The following is a 27,997-nucleotide window of genomic DNA, read 5'->3' as shown; positions in this document are numbered from 1 at the left end:
ATTACTCATCACAATTTTACCAAGGAAGGTATAAGATTTCACGGTTTCCAGTTTTTGGCCCCCTACTGCCCATGGAAAGTTAGGAAATTTGGGTTTCTTCCTTCCAGACATGCACATCACTTTACTTTTTTCAGCATTTATCAACAAATAATGGTTTCCAGCATACTCATGGAGAGCTTGCAGGCGATTATTCAGGCCCTTCGGGGTTAGATCAAGAATCAAAATATCATCAGCATACATAAGGCATACAATCGGGGCCCCCCCCAAGGATGGGGCAATACCCGAGCATGCTGAGAGAGCCAGAGGAAGATCAACTGTATATAATGAAAAGAGCAAAGGAGCCAATAGGCAACCTTGCTTTAACCCATTGGAAGTGGGTATTATTCTGGATAGACCTCTTTCGCCGCCAAGCAACACTCTGCACCAGGTATCTGAATAAAGAGCACGGATTAATGTAATAAGAGAGGGGGGCATCCCTAGATCAAATAACTTTCTCCACAACAAAGTTCTGTCCACTTTATCAAATGCCGTGGAGAAATCGATGAATGCACCGTACACGTGCCCTCCTCGAACTTTCACATATTTTTCCGTGATAACCTGAAGTGCAGTCAAGTTATCTAACGTTCCATGTTTTTGCCTGAAACCAGTTTGTTCAAAGGGCAGAATTTTAGACTCAATTACCCAATTGTTGATTAAAGTGAGAATGCATTTTGCAAATACCTTACCGATAGCGTCAAGTAGGGCAATTTGACGATAATTTTGAGGGAGGTCTCTTGCCCCTTTTTTGTATAGAGGGACAAGGATACTCCCTTTCCAGGAAGGGGGGACTATTCCACTAGCAAAACAAGATTTAAACACAGGAAAAAGAATTTTGCTCCAAAGCTCCCCCTGTTGTTTTAAAACAGAGATGGAAACCTCATCGGGACCCATCGCACCAGAGGAGCGCATATTTTTAATGGCAAATTCAATTTCCTTTTCCGAGGGGGACTCGTACACACGAGAGTCAACATAAGAAACATCCTTATTTAATTGTAAGTTGTTATTACTGTACAAATTCTCAACAAATTGGACCCAAATATGCTCTTCAATTGCAATAGGCGTAGGACTGACCCTAGTACCGCATCCTTTGCCAATTAATGACCAAAATGACTTGGCCTGGCCGTTATATGAAGCTTCCCTAAGCTGAATCCATAAGGAATCCTCCTTATTTCGTTTCAAACTGGCCTTAAGTCGGGATCTCCTTCTTTTTAAGAGTGCTTATTTCTGGCTAGCTTCCTGACTAAAAGATAAATATTGCCCCCTTAATACTTTATTTATTTCTTTATTTAATACCCGAAGCGGTTGGGGGACTACTAAGGGTTTTTTAGCGGGGGCGCTCTTTTTGGCTAATGAAGTTACTGATTCTAAAAAATCTGCAAATCCCACTAGTTCCCTCCCCTCCCAGCAGGATACATTCTCTAAAGTAGAGTTTAAAAGCATTAACAAGTTCTCATAAGAACAAGAATTCCAAAAACATTTCCCTGAACTTAAACCAAAATGTACCATTTCCGTATCGATGCTCCAAGTATCCGACATAGGAGGGCTGAGGGAAACCGAGAGCATCAGCGCATTATGGTCACTGAGATTAGTTTTTAAAACCGAAAGGTCTTTCAAGGAAGAGAAAAAGGTACAATCTGAAATTACATAATCAATAATAGAGTTTCCCTTATTAGAGTTATGAGTAAAAGCTGCCGGGGTGTCAGAAGGGAGTCTCCCATTTACTATTAGACAATCCACATTATATAGACCTTCCAGAAGAAATTTACCTCTTTTATTGGTTTTGATATTAGCTGGGAACTGGGCCTGAGGTATAGTCAAAGACTCTTCCCTAAGTTTATTTCTAAACAAGTCAAGCCCGCTATTAGATATGTTACAATTCAAGTCCCCAAGAACTAATACATAAGGGGAAGGGGAAGAGTCCATTATTTTAGATATAAAGGAAAGGAGTGCTTTTAAACCATTATTGAAGCAACAGTTTGGGGGGATATAGGCATTTATCAGAACAAGAGATCTATTAGGGCAATCCTTAAATACATTTTTTAAAGTTATTGCCTGGAACAGTTTACCTGGATCAGGATAGTGAGTATAGTTCCAATTAATTCTATTTGATAATAGGCAAGCTATTCCACCCTTCGCGTGACCCCTCCTAGAGTGGATTGCGCTAACTTCTAAGACAAAGTACTCTTTTTCTAGTATTAAATTATCTTCCACCCACGTTTCTTGTAGACAAATTAAGTCTGCATCTAGGGAACGCAAGAAACGTAGTTTTTCCTTATGATCTTTAAAACCAGCAGTATTCCAAGAAATAAACTTCAAATCGCTGTTAAAAATTAGAGGGCGGTTTGGAACAGGAAGAGGATTTACTAGACAAAATTCCTGGTAGCCAACTCCATTTAGAATGATCGTCCTTCAGAGTTTGTTTGAGCGGGGGGGGGGTTTTATAGAGAACTTGTCTTTCATTTTTAGACACACATATTTTTAAGTCCTCTGATCTAACTGCGGACAAATCAAAAGGCAACAAATTAGAAGTAAAGGAAGAAGACAAATTGGCAGGTACATTTTGGCTTTGTTTTTCCATAAAATATGGAATAACATCAATTCCTCTAATTTGGAGCTCCTCAGCCCATTGTAAAATATGGTTTAGCACCACTTTAGACTGAAATTTCACCCTTGCAGTTTTCCCTTCGGGAGAGTTAAGGAGAAGTACCGCAGCCAGATCTGAAGTTTGAATTAATTTCAAACCTTCAATATCTTTAAAACAGCTAAGTAAAGCTGATCTGTTTAAAATTAAGTCAGTATCAAATAAGGGCGAAAATTCAAGAAAGAATGTATCTACATTTGTTTTTTCCCTAGTAGGCACCAGGGGAATAGCTGCAGTTGTAGGAGTATCTAGAAAAGGTCTTGCTAAGGGATTGAGAGAGGAGGGGAAAGGAATACCCGGGGGTAATAGAGTATTAGGGAGGAAGGGATTTGTAGAACTTATGAAACCAGACCCTATGGACGTTAGAACTGCCTTAGGAGAAACAATCCTATGTTCCTGAGTAACAAAGGATTGCTCCGTCTGGGCGGAATTTTCTAATATTGGTTCCAAATTTTTTTCAAACAGGAGTTTCCTCTGTCTTTTTTTAGAAAATCTTCGAATGGGTTTTCTCTTTTTTATTCTATTCTTTTTTTGTTTTGGGGAAACTATCTTTTCGGAAGTTCCAGGGGAGGTTATAAGAGCCTCATCCTCTTTTTTTGACTGAAACGAAAATATAGGGAAGAGAGAGGGAGTTTCCGAATTTAGAGTAACTGGGGAAACAGGTATCACCTCTATCTCGTCATTATCAGTAACTATACAGTTAGCTCCAGCCGAGACCTCCTTAAAAACCTTAGCATCTGCTGATGTTACTGCTGGATTGATTATTTTCAGACCTTCAAGATCAGGAAGCGTTTTAACAGGGGCCAATATTACCTTTCCATCGGGGGATTTCTTATTTGGCATCTCCAAAAGATTAGCTGGCAATGGAAGATGGTCAGAAACTGACCCGCTCTTAGTCTGCAAAAGAACTCTTAGGATTTGAGTTACTGTATCGAAGATACATTCCGACCCTCCCACAAATTTTTCAAGCAAACTCAAAATAGAAGAAATTAAAGATTCCAAAGAGGACAATGAGTTGGAAATTAACTTCCCATGAGGACTAGAAGGACTCACCGGAAAATTATTCAAATTGGGGCCAGAACAGGAGGTAAAGTTTAATTGAGCTAAAGAAAAATCTAATTTATTTGAGGGAGTACTACTAAGAAGACAAGGAGTTGAACTTGTTATAGCTTCATTTACATTATTGACAACATGGGCATTGTCCTGAGCGGGTCTTTGCAAACCTTTATGTGCTATCAGATCAATATCTGGGAGTGTATAATCGCCCTCTGCGATAGCAGAGTTAGTTGGTAAAACTGAAGAAAAAATATTATTCGCTAAAGGTTTAGGAGCTACCATTTGAGAAACTTGAGGGAGGCTTACATTATCAGATCTCCCAACATTACAACCCGAGGTCTCATAAGGAAGCTCCAACTTCTGTTGCGAGTCAGAGGGCATCGAAGGGAGAGCTCCCCCTGACTCTGAACAGATAGAAACGGACTGAAGCTGGACAGGAACCGAGCCCGAAATAGGGTTATCCTTACTAATAACTGTTGCTAGCTCGGGAACTTTATCCTCTAAGGTATCACTGAAGGGGCCGGACTCACCCACCTTTTCCTTCCCTTTATCCCAAAGATTTAAAAGTTGGCATTGGCCTTTCAAAAGCATTGAAGAGGTAATTTTATTACGTAAAGGGTTCGATTTAGTTTTAGAACCAGATCTCCCCACTAGGACGCGACCTGAACGGAGTTTTTTTGCCGTCATGTTTAGACTAGGGAAGATGCTAAAAAGATTAAACGAGAAACTAGCACAGTAGAGCTGACAGGATAAACAACCAAGTATTGGAAATTTAACAGAATCAACAATATAGATTAAAACTAAAATCAAAGAGAGGGGGCCCAGCCCAGCCTACTTCGGCCTCTGACGGCCTCAGACGGACCCGCCCTTGTCCCGGGCTTCTCCCGGCGCCCTCCCGCGCAGCGGGACTCTGTACTGAAAATATACTATCAGACAAAGAAGGGGAGGAGCCTGCAGGGAGAGCGTCCCAGCTGCTGACGATTGGTAGATTGTGGGCGCTCCTGGGACTTTGAGTCCTGCGCCCACAAACACGCTCGCAGCCCTGCAGGTCCTAGCTCCCAAAGTCTCAATTCAGGGTGTAGCGCTGTCAGAGGGAGCCTTCAGGCGACGCGGGACCCGCGCAGCGGGTACCGCTAGCAGTGGTGGTGAAAATGAAGGCGCTGAAAGTGAAGGCAAGCTCTCAGGAGCTCTCAGGAGCACAGCGAAGACTCAGCAATAGGACGGCAGCAGCCAAACAAGTAAGCACAGGAATCCACTGTTAGAGGAGAAAAGGCGGCTTAATACCGCGACTGACCAGCCAGGGGAGGAGCCTGCAGGGAGAGCGTCCCAGCTGCTGACGATTGGTAGATTGTGGGCGCTCCTGGGACTTTAAGTCCTGCGCCCACAAACACGCTCGCAGCCCTGCAGGTCCTAGCTCCCAAAGTCTCAATTCAGGGTGTAGCGCTGTCAGAGGGAGCCTTCAGGCGACGCGGGACCCGCGCAGCGGGTACCGCTAGCAGTAGTGGTGAAAATGAAGGCGCTGAAAATGAAGGCAAGCTCTCAGGAGCTCTCAGGAGCACAGCGAAGACTCAGCAACAGGACGGCAGCAGCCAAACAAGTAAGCACAGGAATCCACTGTTAGAGGAGAAAAGGCGGCTTAATACCGCGACTGACCAGCCAGGGGAGGAGCCTGCAGGGAGAGCGTCCCAGCTGCTGACGATTGGTAGATTGTGGGCGCTCCTGGGACTTTGAGTCCTGCGCCCACAAACACGCTCGCAGCCCTGCAGGTCCTAGCTCCCAAAGTCTCAATTCAGGGTGTAGCGCTGTCAGAGGGAGCCTTCAGGCGACGCGGGACCCGCGCAGCGGGTACCGCTAGCAGTGGTGGTGAAAATGAAGGCGCTGAAAGTGAAGGCAAGCTCTCAGGAGCTCTCAGGAGCAGAGCGAAGACTCAGCAACAGGACGGCAGCAGCCAAACAAGTAAGCACAGGAATCCACTGTTAGAGGAGAAAAGGCGGCTTAATACCGCGACTGACCAGCCAGGGGAGGAGCCTGCAGGGAGAGCGTCCCAGCTGCTGACGATTGGTAGATTGTGGGCGCTCCTGGGACTTTGAGTCCTGCGCCCACAAACACGCTCGCAGCCCTGCAGGTCCTAGCTCCCAAAGTCTCAATTCAGGGTGTAGCGCTGTCAGAGGGAGCCTTCAGGCGACGCGGGACCCGCGCAGCGGGACCCGCGCAGCGGGTACCGCTAGCAGTGGTGGTGAAAATGAAGGCGCTGAAAGTGAAGGCAAGCTCTCAGGAGCTCTCAGGAGCACAGCGAAGACTCAGCAACAGGACGGCAGCAGCCAAACAAGTAAGCACAGGAATCCACTGGTAGAGGACAAAAGGCGGCTTAATACCGCGACTGACCAGCCAGGGGAGGAGCCTGCAGGGAGAGCGTCTCAGCTGCTGACGATTGGTAGATTGTGGGCGCTCCTGGGACTTTGAGTCCTGCGCCCACAAACACGCTCGCAGCCCTGCAGGTCCTAGCTCCCAAAGTCTCAATTCAGGGTGTAGCGCTGTCAGAGGGAGCCTTCAGGCGACGCGGGACCCGCGCAGCGGGTACCGCTAGCAGTGGTGGTGAAAATGAAGGTGCTGAAAGTGAAGGCAAGCTCTCAGGAGCTCTCAGGAGCACAGCGAAGACTCAGCAACAGGACGGCAGCAGCCAAACAAGTAAGCACAGGAATCCCAGACTCCTCCTCAACATCCCCCGCCGCAGTCACTTCTCCCAGCACCTACGAGACCTCCACTGGCTCCCAGTCAACAAAAGAGTCACCTTCATGCTCCTCACACATGCCTACAAAGCCCTCCATGATGCCGGACCAGCATACCTAAACCATCGCCTCTCATTCCACGTACCTACCAGACGCCTCCCCTCAACTGGTCCTTGCCACCATCCCTCAGATCCGCAAGACCAGGACCAGAGGAGGGTCCTTCTCCTACCTCACCACCAAATCCTGTAACGCCATGCCTCTCCACCTCAGGCTCTACCCATCTCTGACATAATTCAGGAAGGATCTCAAGACCTGGCTCTTCAAATGAACCACAGCGTCTGTTATATTCCATATAGTTACCCCAATATAGGCTCAGGTAACATCATAACCTTTCACCGATATTCTTCCCTATATTACATACATAAGGGTTCTTATGGACTGACCTTTTAAGAAGATATGACAGTGCACACAGAACAAAGGGTTTTCCCTGGTAAAGGCCTCATACATTATGCATGAGGATTCTTGGAAGCTCAGCAGGACTACCATCTCCTGTATAATAACTATGCATCAAGTTAATTCCCGGGTAGACATTTGGGTATATAAACATCACATCTTGCTGAGACAAACAAAGCAGATCAGGATTTCTCTGCCGACACACTGACGTGAGACGCTGAGGTTCCTGTATGCAAATACTCCAGCTCGCCGTGGTCTAACATCCCTTGCAGGCTGTCCAACTCGATACCAAGATGGGGTGCCACAGTCTTGCACTTAAGGTAATGGGATAAACTTTACCCTAGAAGAATTCTTGGCTCCACACCTACATACATGCTAGGTACACTTAGACACACCTAGTAATGGTAGCATCTTAGGAGTACACATTTTATTGTCATGTATTTTACATATTCGCTGGTAATCATGATTATAGCAAAATGGTAGAAATCTAGCATTCTTTTACTATTAGTGCTTCTAATCATTTATATCTGTTTCAGTCTAATGGTTGTTTCTGCACACCTAGTTTACACTAGAATAACAACTGTTCAATAAATTCCTATTAAAAAACGTCCACACCGTCTATTCTGTGTATCTCTCTGAGACTAAGTGAGCATGAGTGCCTGAGCGAAAAGTAGTGCACTGTTTCCACGGTCCTGGGGGATCAGGGTTTTCAGGTTCGAAAGTTGCCAAGATCTTTTCTCTCCTTGGTAAGAGGAGTTTCTAGTGGCACTATGAGCAAGCTGGTATACAGTCCAACATAGCCAGTGGGGATGTCTGGAATAAGTCTGGACACCAAGCCCGCAGTATATGTTGTCCAAATGAGCAGATCCTGTATAGGTTTTAAGGGAACTACTAGGAACTGCAAATCCCCCGCCCCAGTGCATTGAGGCCCTCACGGGTGAGTAGCCATGCTCAACAATTACTGATTGATTGATTGATTGATTGAATTGTCCCCCACTGAATGAAGAAATGTTACTTGCATAATTGTATGCCAGAATATGAATTTAAAATATTGTGCCATTCTGATAGTGCATCACATTTTTTAACAACCTAAATCTTAAGAAATTAAATATATATCCAGAAGCATAGATTTAACTCAAGTTCTACATACCTTGAATGTATACATATCTCGAGGATGTTTATATGTAGCATTAGGTATGGGAAACCTATACCTAACTAAATTGTCAATATTTTGATTGCTGATATTTTGTAAATTAAATTAGGGCAACAAGTCAGGAAAGATTCAATATTCTATCCCCATACCTACTCACACCTTCGATAGTATAGCTTTTGAGCTGTGTAGGTCTTCCACTCAAATTTAATTTTAACATTTAGGTGCCTAAAAGAAAATGTCCATTTCCCAAAACGACCTTGCATTTTTTGCTTTAATGGATCAAGAATTGCTGGCATATTCTGATGCTGGACACAGAATCTGCTGGACAAGTACAGTCACAGTACAGTGACACAGAAATTGCACAAGTAGCGTAAAAGGTGTAATTTATAGGATGGATAAAATATGGATATCCACCACTCGGGATCCTCACTCAAAAAATAAAGTATTAGGACTGCTCCTGCAGCACTGATTGGCTGCAGGCCAGGGGTGCAGCATCCCCAAGATAATACAAACCATTTTGGTACATGCAAAAGCCTATTTTAGAATTAGCTAATTACCTTTTAAATGTACCTTGCAGCCCACATGGCCCAGGTACATAATCCTTAGAAATGTAACTTACCAAGTATGAGGCAGCTAGAGTTCTGCAGTAAAAGGTTTCACTTCAAAAGTGAAATTCCTGCATAGCTTAGAGCAGTCTTTTTATATTGTAAAGACCTGTTTTATAAATGCTAATTCATAATACTTGTCTTTAGGAAAGGAACCTAAAAATACATCTTTGTGGCAGCCTACTATTACAAATACTTCATTGGTGAGTTTAAATTTCGGTAACCCAAACATGATTTCTGTCATTTCTACCTAAGTCTGAAGAACCTTCAAACCCATCATTTAGGCTGCCACCCACCACAGGGACTGTAATGCAATTTCCAGAGTACAGAGAATAGCTTCAATTGCAATCCTTCAATAGAAGAAAAAGCGTTTTTGGGGCAGTTGCCTATTAGAACAGTTACACCAATAGGCCACTCAAAGGACAGTTACCAACTCTAATAGTTTAATAATAGCATGTTTCTACTAAAACATGGCTCCTTTCAAACTAGGTGATACCCTGGCCTAGAACCTGTATGGGCAGGATTTCCACCAACGGGGAGAGGCTTTCTCAAAGCCAGAGTGGCTCCTTTCAAACTAGGTGATACCCTGGCCTAGAACCTGTATGGGCAGGATTTCCACCAACGGGGAGAGGCAGGGATCTCTTTACAATGTGTCAGTCCATGGGTAAAAGATAGGATGTCAAAGATCTCTGAAATCCTACTACGTTTCTGTCTGGAAGTAAATTTAGGGGATGTGTTTGGAAAGAGGGGTTGCTTCAGTGTAGCACTTTCCGGGCATATGCTAGGGGGCTGTTGCAAATCAATAGCCAGTGACTCTCATGAGAAAGGCTCCAACCCGAGACTTGGGTACACAACTGATTTTGGTTGAAGACGTTGATGAGAAGCCTCCTGCTGTTTGTCTGAGAGAGGATATGGGCCTGGATCCTACTCCCCTACACCCATCCTTTAGAAATGCTTCTCAAAGACCCTCTAGCTTTCTGTAGTCCCATGCAGGCAAAAGACAAAGTACATACTTGTACTATTACAACATTTATGTGGATTTTGATGTATGAAACGTAGGGTTAAAAATTGACTTTATTGAGGGCCAGCTACTTTGACAATATGATATAACATGCAAACTTGACATTCAAAGGCAAGACCGAGAGACAAGATGTGGCGTCAAGAGGTATATGTGATAGATTATATAGAATATTATCAATACACTATTTATTATTAATAATGAAAGAATGCAATGTAAAACCTAAAAATTTCAAGCCGAATGCTTAAATTCTATGAGCCACTAAAGGTACAATCAATTGTAATTCTCTGTCCTAATGGTTAACTTTATCATGAAAAGATGCCACTGCAGCTGTGAGACTAAAACAAACTCGTACATCTGAGGAGATTTTCCATTTCAAACTCTATTAGTGTGGAATCACAGACTAGAAAATAGCAAATGTTTTCAGATGTATAGTTAAAAAAAACACAATCAAACTGAGATACACTCCATTGGCTTCTTTGGGCTCTTAAACACCATTATAAAATGCAAGTTAATAGAATCCACCAAAGTAAACAATATGAATTATGATGCAAGCGAGGAGGCACTTAAAGCAAGTTAAATTAACATAAACCAGAGATTATACTACCGCATTTATCAGGTTCACAGCATTGTTTTACTTTTTCAATTTTATCCTGTGTAGTGATATTCAACGCCATATAATCGAGAAATGGTATGGGCCTTTCCCTTTATAAGTATGTTCTCTAATTAACTGATAAGACCATTAATTTTAATTACAGTTTACTAAAGCACCGTGGGATAAAAATGATGCTGTCTCAGAAAGGCATTATACAAATGAGTGAAATGCAAAATCGCGTTGAGAGTCGAGTTCATAGATTTCACCAGTGTCAGACAATTTTGGACCACCATGTGCACAGACCAGCAGACAAAACTAGAATTTGTCCAACCCGACTGAAACATATGTTTTTGGACTGGCAAGGAAGTGCTTATGTGTTTTTTCCACTTATTGCTGGTGCCTATGCTCGTGCAATATAAAATCGCAAGAGGGCAAAGTAGGAGGACACGGGTGCACTCTGTACAAATCTTCCCCCAACTTTGTACATAAGAGAACAATTTAAGAAGTATTCTGTTTCCTGCCAGGGCACATTACCCTGTCCTCTTTAAAACCATTTTGAAATAAACATATCACTTTTACATGGAGTCACTTTTAAATATGAATCCTTAATAAAGAAAGTACTTACATCCAGTGCCTCCGCAATTTCTTCTGCTCCACCCTTGACACCTTCAGTTGCTTTAATTTTCGCTTCTAGTTCATTCAGCCATTTGTTTTCATTTTCCAGGTATGACAAAAGCTCACGCCAGCAGGCCCACACCTCCTGCATGATAGAGGAACACAAGAATCAGTTGAGAGCGCCGCCTATGTTTCCTTCTTCAATTTAACTAACCCTAAAACTGTTCAGGGAGAACACAGGGGCAGATTTACAAAGAACTGACGCATCTGCATAGATGCACCAGTTTCCTTGCGCCAAAGCCAAGTGCCCTAGCTCCGCCATGGATGACTTTTTTGCCAAAGCATTTGTTGGCACAAAAGTGATGCATCGCTGGATTTGCTCATGAAAGTCACGCAACTCCAACAATGTGCCACAATAGGTGATTCCCATACAAAAAGATCTACGTTATTCCTTATGCAAGGGTCTGGGCAGGCACAGGGATTTTGACGCAGTGACGGCGTAGAGTGACGCAGTGAAATGTAAATTTCATTGCGTCAGTTTTACATGGCATTTTGCGTGGGAACGCCTAGCCTGCATACATGATACCTAGGCCAGGAATAATGTGACGCAGGGCTTTACAATGTGACATATCTCCCTAGATGTGTCACATTGTAAATTGGCTGCATTGTTTGCGCTGCTGTTGCGTCAAAAAAAGGGATGCATTGGCAGCGCAAGGAGGCGCAAGGGGCTTGTGACTCTGCCCCAAAGTATTTTTCTCTGCACGTCACTAACATCTACATAAAACACTGCAATTAGATTTTACTCGTGTGCACACATAACTCTTTTGAAAAGTTGTTCATGTTTTCTTATTAACTCCTTTTGTTAAAATTATGCTGGTAGGGTAGTCGGCCAGTGGAAGCGCCGTGTGCGGTTTTAAAGCCGCAAACTGAGTCATTCCTTATGCGTTTGTTAAACGCTCCACCCCAGTTTGCCTGCATGTATTTTCCTACTCGCTTATTGGCTTAAGAAAGGTGCCATGAGCCCTGATGCAAGCAAGGAAAAGGCCCGCATCTCCTGTTTGGGAATTAACAAAAACAGCAATATTTGGTGTCCAAGGGGTCCCTTACACTCTTGGGCCCCGGTGCCACTGCATTATTTGTAGCTATGCCCTGTTAGCTATTCCGTCCACTACAGCTCGCCTGTCACCACTCCACAAGCTTTACACTAATTCTCTGCCTGCTTTTGGTACAGCTGCCCGGATCATTAGGCGCCACCTGTTCTGCCCAACACACACGCCTCCGATACGACTTGTTAGTCCTGTCAAGCACCATGAGCGCGCCGGGCTCAGAGCGAACAATTTTGTCCAATTCTGCTTCTGGGTCCAAATATTTTATGATTCTATCTCAGAACAAAGCTGCAGCGTCTAGGAAAAATGTGCACAGCAGCGTGTGCAATAATTAAATGAGAGGTAGGTATAGGGCCAGACTGGCCATAGCGGGCAGTAGGCGTTTCCCCGGTAGGCCGCTAGGGTGGGGGCCAGTTTTGGGCCTCTGGGGGCCATTTTTGTTACCGGGGGTCGGCAATATAGCAATATAGGCCGCCTGTAACACAATCAGCCAAACCGGCCCTCGCAAACTGCTCAGCTGCACTTCCCCTTACCCCAGGTGGGGGGGGGGAGAAGAGGGGCAGCTGAACAGTTTGCCAGGGCTGGTTTCTGTTCCCAGTCCAGCCCTGGGTAGGTCTCATAAACACAGGTGCAAATGAGCAGATTCCGAGGGTAAGTTTTAGCTGTTGCTCTACAAATGTGTATAAAGAGTTAGCTCAGCTTTGTTTTTTCCTCCACACGTGTTGCCTTTTAAGAGTACAGGTTAATTGACGAGTTTGAGCAGAACAAGTGATTGAGTAAGATGGTTGTTCCATTCAGAGGTTACTGAAGTATAATTGTTTTGCATTCTGTCCATAATGGTGATGATGCGTTTCCTACTTAAACTTAATTGTGAATATAAAAGGTCAAAATAGCCAGCAGTTGGAGGAAACGATCATCTTTTTTGAAGTTTAAATTGATATACCTAGTGATATATAAGACATAGATAGGGCCAGATGTATGACCATTGATGTTTGCGGCTCGCAAATTGCATTAAATTGCGAGTTGCAAATTGCGAGTCGCAAACATCAATGTACAACAGTGTATGTTTGCGATTCCCAATGGGGTCGCAAATTGCATGCCTCATGCTTATTAATGACCCTTTTGCAATTTGCATCCCCATTGGGAATGGCTGGCACACACAGGGATGGTGGCCTGCTGGGGTCAGCAGACAACCATGTATGGGACTGCTTTGTCAATAAAGCATTTTTTTTTTTTAATGCAGCCCGTTTACCTTTCGGGATGCATAAAAAGAAAAAAGAAAGGAAACGTTTTTGTTTCTTGTGTTAAGGGCACATAGTGGTCCCTGCGACCACTGCCTGCTCTTAAAAAATGTTTGAGCACCGATTCAAAAGGGAAAGGGGTACCCTGGGGACCCCTTACCGTTTGCGAATGGTGGTAAACTGCGAGTGTTTTGCAAAAGCAGTCGCAAAACATTCTTACATAGGGTTAAGAGTCACTATTAGGAAGGGACGCCCTTGGAACACCCCTCCCTAATAGTGAGTCGCAAACCCTATTTTGAGAGTCGCTATTAATTTAGCAACTCACAAAATAGGGTTGGTACATTGTGCTACTATTTTTTTGTGGTCATAAATGGGCAAAATGCCCCTCTGCAACCGTAAAAAACGGTTGTACATCTGGCCCATAGTCTTATTAATTGCTCACAGTTTTTTGAGGTAGATGCAAAGTTTAAATGCTACTCTTTTCAATTCTTTATTTAAGTATGATTTGCATCACCTTTTAGTTAACACTAGGAACAGAAAGGGTAATATAACTGCATCCTACAATAGTTTATTAGTCTGTCAAATTAAAAGTGTGTAAAATGTGAAAGTGTTGGGGCAGCATGAAAGCAAACAAGTTATACATCCGAAATTCCATTTGACACATTTTAGTGCGGGAAAAGCAAAAATCAATATTTGAGTTCTCAGCGAAGGGCGTCAAAATAGACTGATATAGTCGAGAAATGCATTAATATAGTGAATGGACACCACACAGTATCAAGATGGGGATCACTAGGAAAGGTGGTTTTGATTTCTTACATCCCTCAATGCTGTTGTAGCCGATTTAAAAGCAGCAGTTCACACAAAGACTTTCAAACAGACCAGTCCCGTAGGTGAGGATTGGGGCACATTTCTTGACATACATTTCAGCAAGATCAATTACTGACTTGCTGCCAATTTTGGATACCAGGCTGAAAAAGTAATCTCATGGAGTTGCAGAATTTCAGGCCACCGGTGTTTCACAGGTTCCCCAGGACCCATATGCATCAAAAGTAACTCTCAGGTAGGAAAATTCATGAATCCATCCAAAGGAGGTCCCCTGAAGAGCATAACAATGAGATGTAACTCGCTTCCAGCCACATGACATTACAAACTTCTTGGGCGGGTTCGTTCGCAGCCCTAAACTACTCATGAAATCAGGGCTTAGAGGGCATTCGGTGTACAAGACAGGAGGTCGGTAGGTCCCCACCCTTAGCCATCAGTGCAGCTTACAGGCCATTTATGTGTGATAAAAACAAAATAGGTGAAAGTAGGCACCCCTGCCTAACTGTGTGTTCCAGCCAAAACCTCTCCGCGCATTTGCCCTCCTTCCCCAATCTGTCAAAGGCACTCAAGTCATAATGGAAGGCATGCAAAAAAAGTCACCAGGCCAAGATAAAGCCCCAGAGAAAGCAGAACCTCCCACATGTTAGGAAGTGTTGGAAAACCTATTGGAGTCTGGGAGTATTAGATATACTATTCCCACTCCAGTTTATGAAACAGTATGAAAAGTGTTGGACCTAGGAGGGTATAGATTTACTTTTTCTACTCCAGTTAGCGCAACAGTAGGGAAAGCGTTGGACTTTAGGAGGTAGGATTTACAATTCCTACTCCAGTCAGCAGACTAGTAGGAAAAGTGTTAGACTTCAGCTGGGTTAAATTCACTATTCCCACTCGAAACAATACAACAGTAGGGAGAGCGTTGGACTTCGTAGGGGTTACATTTAGTATTCCTACTCCAAACAGTACAACAGTAGGGAAAGTGTTGGACTTCGGAGGGGTTAGGTTTACTATTCCTACTCCAGTCAGTGCAACAGAAAGGAAAGGGTTGGACATCGGAGGATATAGATTTACTAATTCCTCTCCAAACAGCACGACAGTAGGGAAAATGCTAGACTTCAATGGGTTTACATTTACTTTTCTTACCCTGGTCAGTAAAACAGTAGTAAAAATGTGTTGGACTTCGGAGGGGTTACATTTACTATTCCTACTCCAGTCTAAGCAACAGTAGGGAAAGTATTTTACTTCAAATGCATTGCATATACCAACAACCATAATAATGTAGAAAAAATATTAAACTGTTAATATGAGCATTAATAATGATAATTAAAAATACATGTATATGTATTCGAAAAATACAAATAAATAAATATATAAATACAATAAGAAGAATGCCAAATTACAAATAAAAATTCAACATCCATGACTACCAAAAATAAAATGAAATCAGTAGTAATCGATTTGATTTTAATGAATGCATGGAAAACAATTACAATATAACATAGCAAAAAACATGTTCACAAGCACAATAACAAGTGAATCAATTATAAATAAATATCAATTATAAAAACATATATATATTTCTTTTCTTTCCATCCATCTCATCCAAAAAAGTTAAAAAACAACTTTCAAAAATACATGTGTAATACACATATAAATACTAAAATAAATTCATTATTTTACAATAGTAAATAATAGTAATCAAAAAACTAATTTTGAAAAAAACAACAATGAATTATATTACATCTAATTTTATATAAATCTCCACTCTATACCCCTACAAAGCCAGCAGCCCACACCTAAAATACAACTAAAATAAATAAGTATAAAACAATTTACATAATTAATAATCAATTAAATAATCAATGAACATTAGATAATTGTTAATTAATCATTACTCATTTAACATCCCACGTTATCCCCATACAAACCCAACAGCCTACTATGGTATTATAAATTACTACTAACTAAATAAAAAAATACAACTACTCTTAAAATTACAAACTATATGTTAAAAAAATAATAACAATTATACAAGCAATAGTAACACATAAAATTACAAATATAAACTAATACATTTAAATAATTAAAAACAATATTTCTTACAACAATTTTACTGAAAACGATATAAGAAATGATGGTATTTTTTCAAACCATATTACTTACTCAAAAAAATTGATATTCCTGGAAATGATATTTTTCTATCCCAACATTTTTAAATCACAATATTTTTTTACAGCATTTCTGTCTCTTGATATTCTGAACCTGATATTTTGTCTAAGTAGCCTTGAATCAAAAATCAATCAAAAGTTATGATTTCAGGCACATTTTATCTTGATTGGCAACCAACTGAAACTCTACAGATTTGCAGCTCAGTTTAAAAATTATGAGCATTCCAACTATCTATAAAAATATATTAAAAGTCATGACTGGACTAATCAATGTTAGTTTGGGTCTCATTTTTGCACAGAGCTAACTGTTTGCAGATGTCAGACTAACTCAGGTAACGAGCACTTAAAACCTACACACAAGTTCCCATTCAGACCCTTCAGTGCATCTTAACCCATCGGCAGAACAGTAGACCTGATTTTAAAAGGTGGCCACTGGAGGCTTCAGCCGAAAATCATTTTACCGTAGAGCTTACAACGGATGGAAATCCATTATAGGTCCCATGTCACAGCAGAGTTTGAACACCTTTGGTATGAAAGTGAATAAATATATGTTTTCAAAGACTAAAAGCTGATTCCTTAAATTCAGCATACAATATGGATTTGCCTTGCCTTGATACCACCTTGTCAGCATGGGACAACACGTGGTGGCCCACCGCACTCCGCAGCCCGCCAACCCCCACAGACCACGCCAGACACCTCGGCCTCGTACTCGACTCCTCCTTCTCCATGAACAAGCAAGTTAACACCTATGCATCCAGCTGCTTCAACACCCTCTGCATCTTCCCAAAGACCTTCAAATGGATCCCTCGAGTCAAGGAAGACAGTCACCCACGCACTCATAACTAGCTGAATGGACTAGGGAATCACACTCTACGCCGGCATCAACAGGTCTCTACTCCGCAAGCTCCAGACGATACAGAACACTGCAGCCAGACTCGTACTCAGCATCCCCGACACGAGCACATCAGCCAACACCTACAGAACCTCCACTGGATCCCCATTGAGAATAGAGTCCCTTTCAAGTTACTCACCAACACCTACAAATGCCTCCACAACACAGGGCCCCAATACCTCAATGAGAGAACCACCTTACACATACCCAAAAGAAACCTCCGCTCCACCAATCTCACCCTCACCGAAACCTCGCGCATCCGCAGAGCCAGAACAGGGGGAAGAGCTTTCTCCTACATTGCGGCCAAGACCTAGAACGAACTCCCTATCGTCATCAGACGCGCCCCCTCCCTTGATACATTAAGGAAAATCCTTAAGACCTGGATCTTCGACAGAACGGAACTGTGGTCCCCCCCCCTCCAGCGGCTTGAGAACCTCACGGGATGAGCCCCGATGATGGAGGCTTTGGGAGCAGAATCAACTCACAGACGCCAAATTGGACGCCGTGACCACACCCTCCTAGTTGAGTATTTTTGAGACATGCAATGCTAATTCATAGTGCTGGCAAGCTATATCATACCGCATTTAAAATATTCATTGGACAAATGGCGTAAATAATTTTTTTAATGGTGCTCAAAAGATACAGTTTAGTCACTTGGATTGTGGAGGGTGTGGGCATGTGTTAATAGTAAGTGTAGCTGGTGGTTACCTTGATTTAGGACATTGTGCCAGTCAATGAGGGTCAGATTGGGAAGGGCAGAAGAAAGTTGTGTCAAAGTCCTTTTTTAACTTATCATTGGGTTGTCTTATCTTCTAATTATTAATAAATTGAGAACTTAGATATTAATCAAGTTGTGTCATATTCAAAACTGCGGTTTATATTTTGAGGCCTCTTTAGTTTTTAAATTAACGCTTGAATTACTCCATGTATTCCCCTTTCTTCCAGTTTCTTAAAGGATGATATAGATTATTTAAATGCAAACCTGTGCAGATTTCACATGTGAGCATTCATCGTCGGGATTAGTGCAATGTGCACACATTTGCCAGTTACAAAAACAATCATTGTTACACAAGAAAGCACAATTCCCTTGTAAGTGCACAGAGTGCAATATTGCTTTAAAAGAACGGGGGCTTTCTTTAGGTCGTCTTGAAAGATATCATGGTGTAGCTGTAGGCTGGTCTGACCAAGACCAACCTTTACTCATAAACTCGCCATTATGCTGCTATTTTCTAGTGCATGTTATGTATGATGCTACATCGATGTAAGCCTTGTCCTAACTCCTTGCGTGCTGCCGTCGGCCAACGGCCAAAGCGGCCCGCCCATTTTGCGGAAGTGCCGCACTGCCGTGAAATTGTGGTCACGGCAACGGTGTTAAGCTACGTCTGTTATCTACACATTATTCTTCCTATATGGTAATGTAGCTCCATGATTCAATGACCCACTGGGATCAGAATGACCTGCGCTTTAAATGTGCTTTACAGACGTCTGATGGTTAGAAATCTTAAAATTACTGACTTCATGCCTTATTGCAAGACTTGCATGCTTCTTCTCTGGTGCATCGGGTGTCATGTTGCTGTGTGTGCCTTGACAATGCTTCTTGTTTGTCTAGGCCAATATTGAAGACAAAACATTATTGCCCTACTCAGTTCAACATTTCCATCTCTACCATCAGTTTTAACTAAGTGTGAAAATCACTAGGACCACCCCAAATGTGACTCACGTTTTGACCTACATGTGCTTGGATAATGTAGGTATTCTTCCTGTTGAGGCACTTTGGGGGTTTTGCCATTTCATTTTGACTGTTGGTGATATTTGCATGCTGCATGTCTCCGATTCCAAAGTTGAACATCCTTAGGGGCACATTTAGTGCCCCTTTGCCTAGCTCTTGCACCACGCAACTAGGTGCAAGAGCAACACACCTTAAAAATGAGATTAATGAAGCCACACAAGACCATCTTGCTTGGTCTTCATTGGCTTCATAAACTTCCAGTAAGGCAAAGCACTGCAAATTGTTGAGTTGCATTACTCTGCACCAGGGAGGTGTTACCCTGGCGCTGCATGGGTGTTTCCACGCAGCATCTATGGATTTTGACACATTATCAGACATACCAGAAGTGATAGACCTGGTAATGCACCAAATACCTGCGCCTCCTCAAGTCAGGAGTAATGAGGAGAAATATCTTTATTTCTCCTAGTTTTTTCCCGTTTCTATGTGTGCTGCATTCTGTAGTGCACATAGAAAGAGGAAAAACCTTCAAGAGATTAATTTTTTTAGCAGGAAGCTGAGAGAGCCCTATGATGTCTTAAAATTTGTAGGGGTGCATCACAGTCACGAGTAGTCAGCACCCGCATATTTAGAGGGCCTTCACCACCGTGTGGTTTAACAATTGTAACCGTAGGCTGGGAATCAGTGTAGTAAGTAGAAATGTATTCTTAACGTTTGCAAATTAATGTAGAGCTGTAACAGAAGTGTGATGCTTTGAATAACGTAGAAATGCTGTTTATTGTGTGAAATGCTGCATTAGAATAGACGAGCCATTTAGAAGTTGCACGTGTAGGGAGACAAACTGTAATGCATCAGGGCCGGACTGAGAACGAAAACCGGCCCTGGCAAAGTGCTCGGCCCGCACCCTGGGGGTGCAACCAAGCTCTTTGCCGGGGTCGTTTTCGGCCGATTTTGTTACAGGGCCGATTTTGCAGCTATGCTGCAAAAACGGCCCTGTAACAAAAATGGCCCTCAGGGACCAAAACTGGCCCCCACCCTTGCGGCACACCAGGGGATTGCTCGGTGCCCGCAACGGCCAGTCCGGGCATGTAATGCATTAACGTGAGTAGGATTAGGCTGCAGACTCGAAATGTAATCCTGCTTTATATTGATTTCGAATATATTGCTTATAATGTAGAACTAGAAATGCTTTTCAATGTGTAAAGGCCTGGGACAAGAAGAAGCCAGTAGAGGCCTAACTATAATTTCTTTAGTTAGCCTTAGTCGAAAGTGGAATAATTCTCCTCTTGGAAAGGGCGCTGTTCTCAGCAGAGATTGAAATGTAACTTGGAGCTTCTGCAAGGATGTTCTCATGTGCTTCTGTTTGCAGGTGCAAGGCCGCCTAGCTCGTTAGGTAGAATACTCCATTGTTTTAGGAGTTAGGATGGTAGGCACGGATGCAAAGGAGTTTCCAAGGAATGCGGGAGTGCAACATTAGGCAGAGAAGGCGCCTGGGATCCAAGGACACTTCAATGGACGCTGGATGGAGAGATGCCATGATGGAAAAATACGAAAGTCGACACCTGCTGATGGAAAAATACGAAAGTCGACACCTGCCTGAAGGGATGTGCCTTTAGGGCGTGCCTATGGTTTTGGGATTTTGTATTAGTGACAGCACCCGAGGGTGGAGAGCAGATTGGTGTAGACTGAGGTAGAGAGCAGGGTGTAGCAGTCTTAGAGCAGATTTTAGGGAACTCAGGGAAGAGTGGGGTGTAGGAAGGAGCATCTTAGAACGAGCTCAAGAGTTAAACAGTTACCGATGAATAGTGAGTGTACTTCTTAGGAAGTCTTCACTGCTGACACCTTTGCTCTTGCCTGGGAACGTTAAGTAGGGATGTCACCTCAGAGTTAGTGTAGGGACAGACTAATCATATTTTTTCTTTTTCTGTAAATGCAGTCCAGACTTCAAGTGGGAACCGTCATTAGATGTCTAATGCTTCTTGAATGAACTTTGCTTTTTATCTTGAGTCATCTGAGACTCCTGCATAGGATTATGTTTGTATTGGTGCCAGTCTATTTTCTGAACCTCTTGCTGAGGTGTCTGTATGTCCAACTATTTTTGCTTTGTAATAAATCTTTAAACTTTAGTTCGTAGTCAGTGTTTCCTTAATATGGATTTGGTTATTGGTCTGCAAAGCTGTTTGTAGTTATGAAATTGGAAAATCTTCCCTCCACACTTTTAGCAGGTAAAAAGTTTCGATCGACCTGACCTGGGATTCTGGATATCGGTAAGGAAAAATCTAGCTAAGAATCCCAGCTTCCCCAAAGCTGTCCCTTCCTGCTCAAAAGCAATCCTCCTTACAACACAGGTACCCTTGCGCCATGTTGCAAAGGTGCTTGTGTTGGAGCGAGGCAGCCAAAAGGTACAACAGTGCAGGGAAAAAGGCAGGAATGCACCCTATTGACTTAAATACGGGGTATTTCTGTCCTTTACCTGTCAAGCAGTGCAGCACAGCAAGGTGGCTTGTTGGGGTGCACAGTGTGACTCTGCAACATATTTCACCCTAAAAATGTTGTTACAGGGCAACTGTTATCAGAGATTTACCACAGGCACATGTCACATCTGGGTTGTGTCTTTGTTTCGGTTGTGCAAGAATGTGACTAGTTGAACACTGGTCTCTATCTGCCAAACTGAGTTATTCTTTTTAACATGTGTATTTAATATCATCTTTTGCTCTCGCCATATTTTGTAGGTGTTACTTTAGGTTATATCTATGCAAACAAATAGTAAGTATTATTCTCGAAACACCATACCCATGATGGGCAGATTGTTGCGAGTTTACATAATCTAAATATTCAATATGTTCTCATTCCTGTTTACCGGTACTGTCTTGTCTTACTGAAAGTAGTTTTACAAATCTGTCCAACCTATCGCCCTTTTAACCCAAAAGGTACAAAACAATAACACACCAGTCAGATTAGTAAAATCAAAAATGGGCATTTGCCATGAATTTCCAGACGTACTGATGTATTTTTGTCATCTTTAATCAAATGCAATCAAATGACCTTACTGATGTTATCAAATCTGTCAACACGCCTTATTAAAAAGCATGTTATGACTGCTGCAGAGCCCAGGCGGATGCTTTTGATGAATATTTGCTCAGGCAGCGTGACCATACCCGTCCAGACCTCATTTACATTTAATAATATCAAACCCTTCAGTCATTTATATAATTTGACTCTAAATCAATCTGATCTCTGTGTGTAGCTTTACAGTCTGTATCGAAACAAGCTTATCATTGGTGACTCTAATTTATACAAAATGCTCATATATGCCTTGAGCAAAAAGTGTTTTATGCATAAACCCATATTGTGAAACACGTATGGAAGTGCCATATTAGGCGCTATCGTAAGAGTAGATGTGCAGTGCAATTCGGTGCAGTGTTCCCTGCTGTTATGCTCATAGACAGGCCATGGTTGTCAGTAACTGACATGGTTTTCACTGAATGGATTATTGGGGGCTTCCATCTCACATTTGCTAAAGTAGAAATCACTCCAACATTTGCATATACATTATCCATCTTAAACACCTGGGACGGTGATAACGCCCACGTGTTGCTAAATGGAGTATAGGTTTTGAGATTACCAGTTATTTAGACTTACATTTCTGGTGCTAAAATGCCCATCTATCTCTCTACTAGCGGGTCGTTGAACATAGTACAATTGTCCTTATGCTGTGCATGGGGGTGCAGTACTTTGGGCAGCATGCCACTCATTGGTCTGGGTTGCCAGTTGTGTGGCCTACATTTTGAGGACTATCGCGTCTGACATAGAGCAGTTGATCGCAGTCTATGGGTGTAAACAAAAGCAACACTTTTGTGGTTGAATTAGAGCCGGGCTGTAAATGTATGCAGATAGGGATACGTATCTATAGACTTGCATGCACAAGCCACCTTTGTTAATTGCATTTATGCAAATTGTTTGTATATTATTACCACATAAGCAGCACAATTGTAAAACCGCTAAAACAATAAAAGCTTCCATTAACTGAACTTGGTTCTGCAGTAAAGCTGCATAATAACCTATCTACATAAATGAGAAAGAAAAAAACTTGCAAATTCCCTGACTCAAACGTGAGTTCAAGCTATATTCAGATTCAAACTCAACATTTTTAAAAATGCATTTTCCCGTTAGGAAGAATGATGAAAGCACAACACCCCTATCGTCCTGCTCATGACATCACAAATAACATTGATTGCTGCCCATTTGATATTACTCACTTGCACTTCAAATAAAGCGCAGATAAAAGAGTGGATGGATGTTCATGTAACAACTGAATTAGAAGAAGTGGGGACAAGATATCTAACAGTGTAAAAAATAAACATGTTTAAGAAATGTCACATGATTTGGGAACGTTGAAAAAAACATGGGGCCATATATACAACGAAGTAAAGCTGCGCTGTGCTGCAAGCCATTTGGGGGCACTATGCTGTTACTTTTAGAGCAAAAGGATACGTCATATTTACAACAATATGATGCATTCCTGGGGCTCTCCCCTGTGCTGGCACACAATTGGCTGCCATGCACCAGGTACCCAGGCACCTTTGCACCATGGTGTAAGAGTGCCTGCGTTGCTGGGATGATTGTTTCTGTGCAGGAAGGGACACCTTCCTACACAAAAACAATCACAAGACGTGTTTTCCTCTTTCTATGTGTGCTGCCGAATGCAGCATGCATAGAAAGAGGATAAAATGAAGGGAAATAAAAGTATTTCTCCTCAAAGCACGTCCTCACACCTCCCCCGGGGAGGTGCAAGAATCTGACGCATTCCCAGGTTTAGAAAATGATGTAAATCTGGGAATTTGGCAGAATCCATGAAAACACCCACAACAACCCACATGGAACAACCTTTTCATGCAAAGTGCTGCCAAAAAAGGGCCTTATTTACAAGGACGCGAAAAGCCACACAGGGCGGCTTTACGTGTCCTTGTAAATATAGAGCACCACACTGCGCCGCCGGTGCGTCACGAAAAGTGACACACCAGTGGCACAAGGGGCTTGTAAATATCCCCCTTAGTACAAAACGCCTAAGGACAATACAGCAAGACGTACATGCACCTTTCAAGAAAAAAAATCAATAATAGAAGAGGGGTGTCTCACTTCAAGGAATCTGACCGCTTAGGGTAACATACATGATATTTGCAAACACACCAATCACAAACAAAAACAATATATGGAAGGAAGCACCAATGCATACTCATGATCCCTCCTGTGCTTCAAGATAGACCCCACTGAGGAACCGCCACAAACCCGTCCCTAAGCATCAATTTGTGATTGCAGAAATTCCACTACAATTTTGACACAATTACCCATTTGCACAAATACATTACAATGGTGCCTTTTGGTGCTTGGAGACTAAGGGGCCGATTATCCGCACACCATCGCAGCTGCAATAGGGACCGCCCGCCATAGGTGCAGCGGTCCCACCTATCGAATTTGGATCTGCCTGCCACACTGGCGGCGCATCTTGTATTTTAACATTGCGGCGGGTGGCAGCACCCGCCACAATGTTAAAAAACATGTTTTCCATATGCATGTACAACGTGGCAGGCACCGTGCGGTGCCTGCCACCTTGTACATGCATATGTAGGAGGGTACCATAGGTACCCCCCACGTGTGTACCCTCCACGTGCAGCACCCCACCACCACGGGGGCCCGCAACAGGCCCCCAAAGGCATTCACCGCCTGTCTTTTTGCAACGGAAACTTCGCCACAAAAGCAATAGATGCCCTCAACAGTAATATCACTCTGGCTAAATCGGTAAAATCTCTAGGAATCACCCTTGACCCGAAAACTGAACATGAACAATCACATTAAGATCTCTGCGAAGAGTGCCTTCCTCAATCTGAAGCTCCTTAACAAAATCAAACCCTTCATCCCTCCCAAAGACCTCAAACAAGGCACCCATTCACTGGTGCTATCCAGACTCCACTACGGTAACGCAACCCTCAACATTACAGCTCAATGAAATGAAATGAAATGAAATGAAAAGTAAATTTATAAGAGCGCGGTTGCTGCCCGGGGGCGTCCAAGCGCTTGGAACCAGAATAGAAGAGCGTGACAGCGGTAGCAACCTAGAGTTTGCTGCGGGGGGTTAAACAAAAATGTCTTTAGCTGTTTTCGGAATGAAGAAATATTGGGGTTGGATCTGAGATGAAGAGGAAGTGAATTCCAGGTCTTGGCGGCATTATAGGTGAATGTCCTGCCTCCAGACCTTGCCTTTCTTATTCTCGGAGCTATAGCCCTGAAGGCCTGGCTAGATCGGAGGTTTCTGCTGGGTTGGTACTGATTTACTAGACCCCGGATGATCATCGGGCCTGTGTCCCAAAATGCCTGATGGGCAATACACATGGCCTTGAAGATGATTCTCTGACACACTGGTAACGAATGCAGGCTGATCAGTCCAGCTTTGACTGATAGTCTGCGTGGAAGCTGTAACAGTGTGCGGGCCGCACCGTTCTGCACTATCTGCAGTCTACGCAAGGTATACTCCGGGGCACCAAGGTAGAGGACATTGTTAAAATCTAGGCGGGACTGTATCAAACCCTGAATGGCCACCTGCTTTGCCTCCATAGGTAGAAGAGGGAGGACCTTCTTTAACATCCTAAGAAGGCCAAAGCAGGTAGCCGAAAGTTTTGTAGCCTGGGTGTTAAATGAGAGGCTCTTATCCAGCCACACCCCAAGGCTCTTAATATTGTCCTTCGGTGCTGGAGGGGTCCCTAGATAAGGGGGCCACAATGAGTTGAAAAAGGTGGGGTTAGAGGGGCCCAGGAGCATCAGCTCCGTCTTGTCCCCATTGAGCTTAAGGGATGATGAAGTCATCCAGACCTTTACCTCCTCTAAGCACTTTGTTAGCCCACCTGATAAAGGCCGGTCGGCCTCCTGCGCCAGTGAGACCACCAGCTGGGTGTCGTCCGCGTAAGAAATCTTAACCCCAAATGGACGAACAACCTCAGCCAATGGCCTCATATAGATGTTGAAAAGCGCAGGGCTTAAGGAGGAGCCTTGTGGGACTCCACACCTCAAAGGCCTACTCATGGACACTGCCTCTCCATCAAATACTTGAAATGATCTCTCACTCAAGAAGGATTTGAGCCAAAGCCAAGCCCCATCCACTATTCCGACACTCGAAAGGCGGCTCAGCAGAGTGTCATGGCTGACCGTGTCGAATGCCGCACTGAGGTCAAGGAGGATCACTGCCACTGATCCTCCTTGATCAAGGATTTTTCTGTATTCCTCGGTGACTACTAGGAGGGCGGACTCTGTACCATGTCTGGGTGGCATCCAACAGCTGGTTATTTTCAAGAAAATTCACCAGCTGGAGGTTGATGTATCTCTCAAGGATTTTGCTCACCCAGGGGAGCAGAGAAATAGGCCGGTAGTTGCTAAAATCCGAGGGATCCAGATTGGTTTTTTTTAACAGGGCTCGGACCATGGCCCGCTTCCAAGCGGGAGGGACAGTGCCAGAGGTGATGGATACGTTCAGGAGGTCCATAATGGTTGGTAAGGTGACCTGGGATGCTAACATCATGACCTCAGGAGGTGCCGGGTCGCTTGGAAACCCAGATATTACCTTGCGGGCCACGGACTCCAAGGTTTCGAGGTCTAGAGGGGGGAAGTGGTCCAATACAGGTAGAGGGTCTGATAGAGTATCTACCAGCTTTGTTTGGTCCTGGTATAAAGGGGGAGAGGCTGTAGAGGGGGAAAAGTGAGTAGATTTTGTTAACCTTTTGGTGGAAAAATTCTGCCAAGTCGTTGCAGTGGGCAGTTGTTTTTACCTCGTGCAGGCTGGAGGATGGGGGTTTAATAAGTTTTTCCAGTATTTGAAAGATTTCTTTAAGTTTGGATTTGGCTAGTATAATTCTGTCAGAGAAGTATACAGATTGGGCAGTTTTGACTTCAGCTTTGTAGGCATTGATTGCCTCTCGGTAACGAGTTTTTACCTCCAAAGAGTAGTCAAGGCGCCATTGTCTTTCTATTTTCCTGCATTGGCGTTTCTTCTCCCTGAGAGCCTCTGAGTACCAGGGAGCAGCTTTATGGGGACGTTTCAGCGTTATTTTCCTCATGGGGAGGGTGGCTTCAAGGGATTGTGTGATCCAGTCTTCGTACACCTGATTGGCCAGGCAAGGATCCTCGTTGTAGGCGGGTTGATCACTAGCGAGCTTACTGGCCCATTCATCAACTGGTATCCGCGCCCAGGGTCTGGTGTGTCTTATCGAGGGTCTTACGGGGGGTGGCTTAAAGGTGGTCCAGGTAAAGGGCACCAGAAAGTGATCAGTCCACGGGAGGGGGATTGGTAGTCCTACCACAAGGTCTGCACAGTTACTGAACACAGGGTCCAGTAAGTGGCCCATCACGTGAGTCGGGGTCTTCACTCCTTGGATTAATTGTAGAGCGGCTAGGTCGTCTATGAGTGTCATGGCTGTATGATCCAGAGCAGTATCAAAATGAAAATTAAAATCTCCGAGCAAAGTGTAGTTAGAGGTAGTGCTGACGCGTTCGGCCACCATCGAAGGAAGGTGGTTATGGAACTGTTTTGGGGGGCCCGGGGGGGCGATATATTACTGTTCCCGAGAAGCAGTTGTTAGGAGAGAGTTCCAGAGTGAAAGCTAAGCTCTCACAGTCTGGAATTGTCTCCGAGATAACTCAACAGTGAAACTGCTCTTTGTATATAATTGCTAGGCCTCCTCCTCTCCCTTCAGGACGGTCCTGCCGGGTGATTTGGAAGCCTGGAGGGAGGGCTGTTACAAAGACAGGGTCAGAGTCTGTCGCGAGCCACGTTTCCGTGAGAAACACTGCATCTGGCATGCATTCGTCTAACAAAAGGGCAATCTCCACCCTATGCTTAGGCAGGGATCTGCAGTTTAACATAAGCATACAGTACTCCTGTTTCGTTTCTTGGACCTGCTTAGGTTTAAGAGGTAGTTTACATTTAGGGCAGGTGTCTGGAAGTTCTGTTGCATGATAAAAATGCAGGCCGCAGTCGGATCCTAAGGAACTTATGCTGCGGAGGGTGTCCGCGCTGTATTGTCTGGTCTTTTACGGCTGAGATGTAAGGGGTATGGCCCTGGGCCCGGTCTCGGTGCGGACGAGCGCAGACGA

The 27,997-nt window shown here is 43.6% G+C and overlaps 1 protein-coding gene across 7 annotated transcripts in view; it reads right to left on the bottom strand.

Moving 5' to 3' along the window:
* The window catches only part of DMD (dystrophin), a 6,826,337-nt gene that overhangs the window by 4,529,270 nt on the left and 2,269,070 nt on the right, over positions 1-27,997 (bottom strand). For all 7 annotated transcript variants that reach the window (XM_078657819.1, XM_078657824.1, XM_078657821.1 and 4 more), the window contains exon 28: positions 10,915-11,049. In XM_078657819.1, the coding sequence (XP_078513945.1) occupies positions 10,915-11,049 (135 nt within the window). The remainder of the gene's footprint in view (positions 1-10,914; positions 11,050-27,997) is intronic.

The sequence above is a fragment of the Lissotriton helveticus genome, chromosome 8 (assembly GCF_964261635.1).
Source record: "Lissotriton helveticus chromosome 8, aLisHel1.1, whole genome shotgun sequence".
Taxonomy (NCBI): domain Eukaryota; kingdom Metazoa; phylum Chordata; class Amphibia; order Caudata; family Salamandridae; genus Lissotriton; species Lissotriton helveticus.
The sequence above is the reverse complement of the archived record's forward strand: the minus strand, read 5'-3'. Positions and strand labels throughout refer to the sequence as shown.